Source organism: Plasmodium malariae, assembly GCF_900090045.1.
Source record: "Plasmodium malariae genome assembly, chromosome: 12".
Classification (NCBI taxonomy): domain Eukaryota; phylum Apicomplexa; class Aconoidasida; order Haemosporida; family Plasmodiidae; genus Plasmodium; species Plasmodium malariae.
In genome coordinates this window covers 1,849,993-1,862,017 of record NC_041786.1, presented here as the reverse complement: position 1 = coordinate 1,862,017, position 12,025 = coordinate 1,849,993, and the positions used below count along the sequence as shown (strand labels likewise).

The window sequence follows — 12,025 nt, the reverse complement described above, 5'->3', positions numbered from 1 at the left end:
TTATAACTTATTGCATACAGTAATGATTATTTTATGATGACGAGAACATTAAATTACATCCTTTTGGAATTTTACATTTTGTTTAAGTATTTTTGTTTTCACTGTAATTTTTTTTATTTGTATTACAATATAACATCGAGAAAAATCCTTTAATTTTTTTTTTTTTTTTACATCCCATATAATCGTGTATATATGTATGAGTATGTGTATATATATATATATATATATATGTATGTATAAATTATATGTATACTATATGCGTATAACATGTATTTTGTATGTACATTTTATATATACTATATGTATATATATATGTAAATGTATGTATGTATGTACGTATTCGTACATTTTAACATGAACTTGATCCATGACATATGATACCTCTTCAGAACCGTATAAGGTGTCATAGCTATGAATGTAAGAAGAAAGAATATATTGCTCTCTTCATAAATTTGTAGGAATAAAAAGTAATGCATAAAATTAATAAAGAAGAGAAAAAGATCTCTTCAGTAAAACTAGAATTTTCTGACGATGCTTCAGATGATCAAATTAGTATTGATAAAGAAAATGTATGGGATACAGATTTAAATATTATAGATGATGATTTTAATATAATAGGAAATGAAAATAACGTATTACTGGAAGAGAAGTCGAGAACGAGTAATTTATTTTAACAGACCGGCTATTTGGTCATAGAACATTTAAATTGTGGCATGGCTATATACATATATGTATGTTCATATGTATGTATGTTCATATGTATGTGTGTTTATATGTACGTATGTCCATATGTATGTGTGTTTATATGTACGTATGTCCATATGTATGTGTGTTTATATGTACGTATGTCCATATGTATGTGTGTTTATATGTACGTATGTCCATATGTATGTGTGTTTATATGTACGTATGTCCATATGTATGTGTGTTTATATGTACGTATGTCCATATGTATGTGTGTTTATATGTACGTATGTCCATATGTATGTGTGTTTATATGTACGTATGTCCATATGTATGGGTGTTTATATGTACGGGTGTGTTATATATTCAAGTGTTCTTATGTACAGGTGTTTATACGTACGTGTCTGTTTTTAATTTTCATTCTTTGAGCTTTTATTAACAATTTGGGTATATGTATATCCACAATTGCACATTAAGACAATGTATAACATAAGCTTATATTGCACATGTTTACTTTTCTCCCCCTCCCCACTCTTATTTATATTGCAGAGGACGGAAAATTTAATGACAATTCCAGGAAGGAAAAAGAGGATGAAGCCCATTTTTTGAACGAACAAATGGATGATATTACAGAAAAAAATAAAGCAACTCATAATGAACTTTTTATCTGTAAAGAAGTAGTAAAGAGAGGGTATGAAAATTTGTATTCTCAGAACGAAAGCGAACAAATCATTTTAAAGGGAAAGAATAAAAATGAAGAGGAGAACTCATCCCATGATTTATGTATAAAACAAGGGAAGGATCAGAATTTAAGTGGTAGTATGAATGTGCTATGTAGTCATATGAACAACACGGAGGAATATATAGATATAAATAAAAAGAAGTCGCTACATTTAAGTAAAGAAAATGAAAAATGTGAAAATTTTCCATATAACAGTTCATCAGATAAAAACATTTGCATTAACAATTTAAAAGATAATTTTAATGGTGCAGATAAATTAGTCGTTGATGAAGAAGATGACATGAGTTATTATCAGCACGATGTGGATAACACTTTAAATAATAAACAACGTAGAAGTTGTAGTAGTAGTAGTAGTAGTAGTAATAGTAATAGTAATAGTAATAGTAATAGTAGAAGAACCAAGGCCCCTTCAGAGAAGTGCTGGTTATATGTGAAAAATATGCTCAACATTGCAGAGGATGAAAAAGTAATAGAATACATCGAAAAGATTAGCAGAATGGGGGATATATATATGGGTTCCTTTCCTACTGCAGACAATACTAATTCGAAAAATATTATAGACCACGATAATCAGCAGTTGTTCGAAAAAGGGCTTCATGAGGAAACTTTATCAGAGAAAAACAAATTGTATTATTTAAATATCATTGAAAATATAAAAGAAGAAATTAAAAAAGGAGGAGTAGGTGTCAAGGAAAATAAGGAGTTCATAGAATTTGAGAATAAATGCGAGAAATTAAAAAGCAAAATTAACGAGTATTATAATGATAAGGATATTTACAGAGATTGGTACAAAAGGATGAAGGATGAAAATGAAAAATTGCATGCAAAGCTTAATGCAGCATACGAAATAAAGCACAATGAAGAAATAAGTGAAGAAGAAAAGAGCAAAGAAAATTATGAGAAATTAAAAATACACTGTAACGACATTGAAAATAAATATGAATCTTTAAAAAATAAATGCTATGAATATGAAAAAAAGTATCAAGGTCTTGAAGCAAAATTTAATACTGAAGAGTGGAAATATGATGACTATGAAAAGAAATATAATGAATTATGCCAAATAATAGAAAGTAAAGAAAATGCATTAAAAGAAAAGGATTATGAACTAAAGGAATATATTAGAAAACGCGAAGTATATATAAATGAAAAACAATGTGCAATACAAAATTTGGAAAAACAAATGCAAGAATATAAAAACCACCTAAATGAGACGGAAACTTTTTTTATACAAAATGAAAACAAATTAAGAAGTGAATTAGAGAATGAAAAAAAAAATGAAGAAAGGAATAAAAATAAGATAGAAATTTTAGAAAATAAAGTGGCATACTTAGAGCAAGAATTAAATGATTTGAGAGAGGAAAACAGAATGTTAACCAACACAAATAAACAACTAAATGAGGTGTATACAAGTTTAAAAATAAAAGATGAAAAGAATGAGCAAAATATACAAAACTTGAAATACAATTTACAAAATAATGAAAAAGAAAGCAATATGAAGTGTGAAAAGATTCAAGAAATGAATAACAAAATGGAAAGTTTACTAATTGAAAATAACAAAAGTAGCAAAATGGTAGAATTATTAGTAAGTGAAAAAATGAAGTTAGAAAATGAAAATAGTATTTTAAAAAAAGACTTAACAGATATACAGGAAGAATTAAAAAAAATAGAAAAACATAGTTATGATATTTATGAAATTAAAAATTATTTGGAATCAACTCTTGAAAAAAACAAAAATTTAATGGAACAGTTAGAATCTGAGAAAAATCAAAAAGAAGAATTGAAAAATAAAATTAAACATTTTTTGACTGATATTAAAAACTCATCTATTGCTTTAAAAACATACAAATTGAAATGCTCCTTTTTAGTTAACCTAGTAAAAAATTATGACGAACATTTATATATACTAGAAAGTAAATTAAAAAATTATGATTATAAAAAAGGATGGGAAGAAAAGAGACGAGAGTTTACTGGTCATTTGAACGGCTGTGAGCAGACACTGGTGAGTCCTTCTTTTGACCAGAGGCATCAGTCAGATGAGAGAAAAAATGGTGCACATAAGATTAATATCACAGGAGATAACCATAGCGAGGATAAAAATGGTAATATTAACCCTGACAATGATAACAATGGTAATGATAACAATGGCAATGATAACAATGGCAATGATAACCATGGCAATGATAACAATGGTAGTGATAACAATGATAGTGATAACAATGGCAATGATAACCATGGCAATGATAACAATGGCAATGATAACCATGGCAATGATAACAATGGCAATGATAACAATGGCAATGATAACCATGGCAATGATAACCATGGCAATGATAACAATGGCAATGATAACAATGGCAATGATAACAATGGCAATGATAACCATGTCAGTAATGGTTACAACGGTGGGGTACCTCTGAACAGTGAGAAGTACCTGCTAAAGGAAACGATGCTACTGAAGGAAGAATTAGAAAAGGAAATAAGTAAGAAAGAGGAAATCTCAAAAAAAATACATAAATTGTCAACTGCGTTAAAGGAAAAAAATATAATAATAAATGAGAAGAATTATAAGCTAAGCAAATATAAACTTATGAGTAAGAATTTGCAAAATTCAATTTTGAGTTATCAGAATAATATAAAATCGTTAAAGGAAAATATACATAATTTGGAAAAACAAATAGAATTGAAGGAAGTGAAAAATATTATATTGCCACCAAAAGTGACTGTGCATATATCAAAGTTGTCAGCTTTTGAAAATAATTTAAAAAATGAGCTCAAGGGACTTATAGGAAATTCATCTAATTTTTTAGAAAACACTTTTAAGTATATAAATGAAAACCCGCTCAAGAAAAATTTACAGAATAAAGCCTTTTTTACCTCATCAGTGGAAAAGAAAGGGGACGACAAACTAAAAGTTCATAATGACAAAGAGGGAAGTGCAATCAGTAATAGCAACAGCAGTAGTGACACTAACAGTAACAACAATATTAGTAGAAATGTCAGTAGAAATGTCAGTAGAAATGTCAGTAGAAATGTCAGTAGAAATGTCAGTAGAAATGTCAGTAGAAATGTCAGTAGAAATGTCAGTAGAAATGTCAGTAGAAATGTCAGTAGAAATGTCAGTGGCAATATCAGTGGCAATATCAGTGGCAATATCAATAGCAACAGTCGTGACCCTGTGGATGTGGCTGGATTTGCGAAATATTTTATATACAATAACATGAGCAGGTTACCAAATTTTATGAATGATCAGAATTATAAAAACGAGCAAAGGGGAAAAGCTAATTCTAGCCAAGTAGAAGAAACAGCAGAGAATCAAACGGACATGATAAACAAAGACACATCAATTAATTATGATAACAATTGTTCTAAAGAACAGTCAATTTTTAATAACAATTTTGCGAACCCTGTTCAACGTTTAGGAAACGACAAACAGTCTGAAAATACAAATAAATATATAGACCTTTTTATGGGAAAAAAAAATGTTAACAAATCAAGTAATAATAAAAATAAAGATTTATTTAATGTTCAACAAGTTTCTCAATTTTATGCAAATACAGAAAATAGAATTATGGATCTATTTGATAAGAGTAAAAAAGATCGTAATAAAATCAAAGAAAAAGAGGAAATAATTAAAAACTGTAATATTACAGAAAGTTATCCTTCAAATTGTAACTATTATAACAATAAACAAAATGTTGCATCGTTCATTCCACCTGAACAAGCTTGTAATAAATTCGAAACACGACAAATGTATGCAAAAAATATCGATAACAAATTAAATACAGAGGAAAATAAAATTATAAAAAATGATAAGGATCTACAAAATATTAATACTACTAACCATTTGACATATAACGGGGAACTATGTCCATCTTATGATGAAAATGTAAATAAAAATGATATAAATGTAGGGAAAAAAGAAAATATCGCGTCCAGTGACATGTATAATGATGACCCAACATCAGGTATTATTCCAAAATCGCAACAAAATAATTTGGGTAAAAGTCAAAATTTACAGTCTAACTTATTAGATGATGACGTACAAATAAATGACGATGTGTGGAATGAGAAAATTGATTTAGAGAATTTTGAGGATAATATTTAAAAGGAATAAATGAATATTAAAATGTTAATTAGCCAAAAATTTATTTGCCTTGGGCATACTGATAACTGGGTGTGCTGCATTTGTCATGCGTAAATTCAATTTAGTATATGTATGAATATATATATATATGTATATATACATGTACGTACCTGCGCGTACATGTGCAATCAACGACATGTATGAAACATGAAGAATGTGAAGGAACAAATAACTGAAGTCGTAACAAAATTTTACTTTACATCTTTGTACATTTCATTATATTTGTTTTTCCATTTTTCTTTTTTTTTTTTTTTTTTTTTTTTGTTTAGCACATACCTTTATGTATGTTGCCGTTTTTCACAAAATTGATTTCTTTCTATATTTTAAAACACTGTTGCAAAAATAAAAAAAAGGAAAGTACGTATTTTTTTGTAACAATTTAAAAATAAAATTTATTATTATTTTTTTTATTTTTGTTTTAAATTAGTGCATATAAATTAATAATTTTATAAAAAAAAAAAAGAAAAATTTAGACAGCTCACATTGTTTTTTCATAAATATGATATTCCTACAGTTTATGAATATATTTTATAAAATATAAATATAAATATATATATATATATATGTATATATGTATATATATATATGTATATATGTATATATATTTATGTATCAATAAAAGTTCCTAGTATAATCAAGCATACTTTCTTTTTTTTTTTCCTATGTCACATAAGCTTAAATTTATGTGATGTTATAAAATTATATAAATTTTTTTATAAGTAATGTTTTGAGTTGGATAACTGTAAAAAATATGACCATATCTGGTAGTTTTGCAATTCTTTGGGCTATGGATAATTTTTTTTTTTTTTTTTTTTTTTTTTTTTTGTGTGTGTATAACTGTTCACACATAGAAATAAATTTACATATATGCACATTATTACAAATACGTATACACATACATTTACATATATATGTGTCTAATTATGTGTGCATACTTACTCACGTATATAAAATGGGATTTTTTTTTTTTTTTTTGCCGAGAAGGAGTTTCTTGTGTGTATGCCTGGGTATAAGACTTTAATATCGACTTTATGGGAATCCTGTTCTTAAGTTACAAAAATGTTATCATATAAACTTTGAATTATTTTAAGCTACACACTCAAAGTCTACTGTGATTATTCTCATATATATGATTATACGTATAGATAAATATACCCAAAAATTAACAAAGATTCACTTGAACAGTGCTAATTATACATACCAATGAAGTATATACGAATCTCCTTCATCTACAAACATTTTTTATACTATTTAGGTAAGACTGAAACAGAGGGGTGGTTCTTTAATAAAAATCTATACTCATATAAAGCAGCTTCTTCAGCATAATTAACTCCTATCCTTTTATCTTTTTGAATAACCCATTTATCTTTGTGCCATTTCATATAATCAAAGTATTCTAATAAAAAAGTTTTATATTCGTTATAAACATTTTTTATAAATGATTCTTGTTTCTTCTCTTCATCAATTAATTTTTCATAAAAATTTATTATTTCATTTATTGTTGGACAAATACTAACAAAGAATCTACTTTTATGTATATAATTTATATTACTAGAAAAGTAGTAATTGGAATTAATATTTTCATACGGCATACCTTGATTCTCCATATTAATACCCTTATTTGCTTCATTATAATTAATATTATATGTACTTGCGCTATTTTTTTCACTCCTTCCATTCATAGTTAACAACTTTTTATTGTCAAAGTATTTTGATTTTAAGTCACTACTGTTTTGAATTGGCCTCGTAACTATATTTTGACCGTCAATTTTGTTGCCATTTTGGTTGCTATTTTCACAGCCATTTTTGTCGCTTCCTTCACAGCCATTTTTGTTGCTATTATCGTTGCCCTTTTCCCCCTTTATGCAAAATTGATCTTTTTGTTTTTTTTCCATATGATGAAACTCGTTGATGTAAAAATTTTCCCTATCATCATGTTTCGTAATTCCTAAACACTTCGTTACACATCCAGGACCACTACATAATTTTTCTAATTTTTTTTTATTTACCATTTTAAAAATATCCTGCAATTTTTGAATATTCATTAAATAGTTTTTTTCATTTAGTGTGTTCATATCTTTTTCCCTCCCTTTTTTCAAAATTTCGTTACTGCTAGTTTCCATTGTACTTAATTTACAACTTGTTGACATATTTTTTGAAAAAGAGAAATGTTCATAAATATTCTGATATTTATTAAATATACAATTTTCTATACTATACAGTGGTTCAAGAGATCTAACTAAGATAGCATCAGGAACGTTTTCAACATTTGTAACTATATTCAGGCAGTTATGTATCCCATAACATAGGTAGACATAACTAATGCCTCCTCGTTCAAACATGGAAAAGTTTCTATTCGTTCTTTTGTTGTTATAGGCATGTGATGCTTTATCATTTACTCCATTGTACGATTCAAGTTCTACTATTCTCGAACCATATAATTTTTTTTCTTTCTTATCAAACACCCATAAAATTTGACCAATTAAAGATTCAGTAATGTTTAATATGTTATCTTGAAGATAAAATTTTTCATTTAAAATTTTAGTATTACTATTATTATCAAAAAAATATTTTAGTAATACATATACATATGCCAACCTACATACATCATCAATAGATTTTTTTCTCTTTTCTAAAATATGCATACTCGTTTTTCTTATTACCCTCTTGCTATTTATACTCACTGTTTTCCCATAGTTTTCTTGCTTCAAATCGCTTATCTCTTCTTCTTTATCTTCTTCCTCCACTATAGTATTATTTTTATTACTATTATTATTATTACCAATGGCGGATCCTTTTTTTTTTTTCCCCCTCATTTTGCGTTATTGATAATGTAATACACATTTTCCCTTCTTTTCAAATTTTTCAAAAATAGCTTTTACTGTAAGAGTTATGAAATCTGTTTATACTCATTCTTACTAATTATTAAAAAATTCTGAATTGCAAACAAAAAGGAAACCATAAAAAAAAAAAAAAAAAAAAAAAATTTTTTTTAATTTTTTTTGATTAAAGGAAGAGCGAAAGAGGGGAAAATTCCATTAACTTAAACGATTCGCTTTTCCTTCTTTTGTTTATTTGTGTTTACCTTTCATTTTAAATTTCTTACAAAAATTAATTTACGCACTTACAGAAAAGACTTGCTCATTTTGCGCCCTTAAGCAAGTCCTTGTCACGTAAATGCAAAAAACCCCAATATTTTGGCGCAAATATATATATATATATATATATATATATATACGTACCTATGCTACAAAACTATATTATGATGCCAAACTTTTGAAGAGGCAATTAACAGTTTTGTAAAAGTTAGAATTCATCTTGCTAATTTTAAATAACAGTAACAGTTTATCTACTTCAGGTAATAGAATCCTTTTAAATGGCGTGCTTTACAATTCTTTTTTTTTCTTTTTTCTGAATAGGATAGAAAAAAATTGCTAAGTAATACGTATATTATATATGCATTGCATCGTTATTTTGTATGTATGTCCAATCATAGAATTTAACATTACGACTATATAAAATATAGCGAATAAAAATATTTACTCAATTATTTTTTGAAGCATAAAAATTATAAAGTAATACATTTTTTTGGTAAACATAAAATAATAATACATCACTTCACTTGTAAAAAAGAATTTGTTGAGAAAAAGAGAGAAGCAAGTGCACTTTTATTCTACTTGTTGAGAAACAAAACTATTTTAAATTTATAGAAAAGGTAAGCTTTTTAAAATATCAATTTTTTTTTTTTTTTTTTTATGTATTCCGTTGTAAAATGTATGCCAATTAAGAAACTGTAAATTTGTGTTTACGTATGTAAAGCTTAATACCCTGGACATGTAAAATAAAAAAAGATTTAAAAAAAGAACAGCCGCTATATATGTTCTGTTGTTCTTTTATGAGGGGTGATAATTATGGGGAAAGTTTTTATACTGTACTATAACTTAGTAGATACAAATATTTTCAAAACATCGTAGTATATCAGTGAGATTATCCTGATTTACAAAAAAAAAAAAAAAAAAAAAATATGATAAGGCAAAATAGAGTAAGTTAAAATAGATTAAGGAAGAATAAAATGAAGAGGAGCTCATGAAAAGGAAATGAACAGACAAGAGTTTACATAGAAAGATCAGTATTTATACTTGTACCCCTATTTATCCATCTATATACGTACACATATGCTCGTCAGACATTTTAAGGTTCCGTAGAACTCTGACCGAGATATAGAAAAATGCATTCATATAGCGGGAGCGAAAAAGATATGATTATGAGCGAAAGTAAGAATGGCGTACCCCATATAAGTAATAATAAGAACGAAGTAGTGGAAAATTTGAAGGGAAGAAAAGTTTATTTCAATAGGAACAAATTTTACATTATACACGAAATACCTTACATAGATTCATATAATTATAATTATGAAAAAATTGAAAAGTTTAATAAATCAAGGGAACTGTTTTATATAGATGGTGATTCATCCACTTCATCTTCGTCGTCATCTTCGTCATCATCATCATCATCGTCATCATCATCATCATCGTCAGCTCATTTTAGCAATAGTGAAAATGAAAGCAGCAAAGATCAGAAGGGCAGCAATTATGTATGTTGTAGAAATGAGAAGCACAGGAACAAAAGTGAACAATATGAAAAAAGCAAGCATATAAATCTGGAAGGCGACGAAGAAAAGGATCAAAAGGTGTATGCAACAAGGGAGAGCCATACAAAAATACACCATAGGTCCGAAAAGGCGCACAATTACCTTACTAAAGAGAACAATAGTCATGAAAACACAAGCAGCAGTAACAACAGATCACACCATGCTTGTACCAAATTGAACAAGGGAAAACGAAAAAACGAATTTTTAAAGCAGTGTGAATTTAACAGGGATGGAAGCTGCTATTATGTCATTTCAAATAACAATCATTTGAGGTTGTATGCAACTGATTTATTGCTGCTAGAATTTTTAGCTAATAATGAAAAGATAGATAGTGCAAACTTATGTACACTATATGAAAAATATTGTAATATGGATGAATTAGAAAAATTGAAGAGAAACAATAGTTGGATGAATATGCAATCAAGTGAGTATATTTATGACTGTAAATTTTATCCTCACTTCGAATGGAATAATAGTAATACATGTTTCTTTTCCGTAAGCTCAAAAAATAGGCCAGTATATATATATAGTGCTTTTGATGGATCAGTTTTACTATCCTTTAAAACACTAAGTGAAAATTTCGAATTATGTAATTGTTATTCCTTATGTTTTCATCCAGAAAAAAATTGGCTATTATGCGGAACGAATAATAGATCGATAAAAGTATTTGATTTTAATAAATCAAATGAAGCTTTAGAAAATAGAATTTTAAGTACAAGAAAGGGGAAGGGACAAAAAGGAATTATATCAACTATAGAATATAAAAAAGAAGGATATGGGAAAAATTCTATTTATGCTGTAGGAGATTATAATGACTCTTTATATTTATATGCAGATAACTGTGATCATAAAAATGATTATATTTTAAAATTTCAAAATAAAAAAAATTCTAATGGGGTAACATCTCTTAAATGGTTCAATGAATTTTACATCATAAGTGGTAGCAGAAATTGTTCCTATATACACCTTTTTGATATGAGATATAGCAAAGAGTATATACAAAAATTTGAAAGATTTGCCTTAACAAATCAGAAATATTTATTTGACATATATAAAGATTTTCTAATATGTGGTGATACATTCGGATTTATAAGCGTATATGATATAATAAATAACAAAATAATACATAAACAATTAATTAATAAATATTCCCCCATCATATCTGTCAGTGTACATCCAGAATATCCTCTCCTTTTGACCGGATCAGGGACGAGACGATTTTATACAAATAATAATTGCCAAGTTGATATGATCACAAGTTTGCTTTATGATAAAATGAACAATCATGATGAAAAGCAGTGCGAAACAAACCATATGGAAAGTTCTGTTCCTTTTGCATCCGTTTCGCAGTACATAAACAGTACCTGCACCGTCTTTTTCGACTTTCTGAATTAACGGGAAACATGGGGAACTGCATAAAAATTGCTAGCACATGTATGCTTACATTCCCACGTTTAAATATGCCCACATAAATTTGTGTACATACATGTACGGATATATATATACACATGTATACGTATATAACTATGTTTTCCCCTTCCTTTTTTGATATAAAAAAAAAGCTAACTTCCGTCATATTGACTTTTTCTTTTTTTTTTTTTTTACGCTTCTGTTTATAAGTATATAATAGGTGTTGAATTTACACAAAAAAATTGAAAGTAAGGTACGCAATAATGCTTCTTAAACTCTTGTATATCTTAATTTGTTGTCAAGGCAAGAGCGTTAATATATATATAAAACTTAACTTATGGGTAAAATATACTACTTCACCAAATGATTAGACTATTCCTTGTATTAAATCGTG

General features: G+C 27.4%; 3 protein-coding genes and 1 pseudogene across 3 annotated transcripts, besides 1 other annotated feature; 3 read left to right on the top strand and 1 right to left on the bottom strand.

Annotated features, from left to right (window-relative positions):
* Window positions 1-470: 470 nt before the first annotated feature.
* On the top strand, window positions 471-5,531 carry PmUG01_12050000 (rhoptry protein, putative; the record flags this gene model as incomplete). The annotated part of the gene is made up of 2 exons (XM_029006719.1): window positions 471-660; window positions 1,234-5,531. The coding sequence occupies 2 exons, from the start codon at window positions 471-473 to the stop codon at window positions 5,529-5,531; spliced, it is 4,488 nt and encodes a 1,495-aa protein (XP_028863180.1).
* A 1,016-nt stretch (window positions 5,532-6,547) lies between these two features.
* On the top strand, window positions 6,548-6,685 carry PmUG01_12049900 (annotated as a pseudogene).
* Window positions 6,548-6,685: a sequence feature (conserved Plasmodium protein, unknown function, pseudogene).
* Window positions 6,686-6,817: 132 nt separating this feature from the next.
* Window positions 6,818-8,386, bottom strand: PmUG01_12049800 (DNA-3-methyladenine glycosylase, putative; the record flags this gene model as incomplete). Its single annotated transcript, XM_029006718.1, has 1 exon — window positions 6,818-8,386. The coding sequence occupies one exon, from the start codon at window positions 8,384-8,386 to the stop codon at window positions 6,818-6,820; it is 1,569 nt and encodes a 522-aa protein (XP_028863179.1).
* Window positions 8,387-9,798: 1,412 nt separating this feature from the next.
* WDR79 (WD repeat-containing protein 79, putative) lies at window positions 9,799-11,616 on the top strand (the record flags this gene model as incomplete). The annotated part of the gene is made up of 1 exon (XM_029006717.1): window positions 9,799-11,616. The coding sequence occupies one exon, from the start codon at window positions 9,799-9,801 to the stop codon at window positions 11,614-11,616; it is 1,818 nt and encodes a 605-aa protein (XP_028863178.1).
* Window positions 11,617-12,025: the final 409 nt, after the last annotated feature.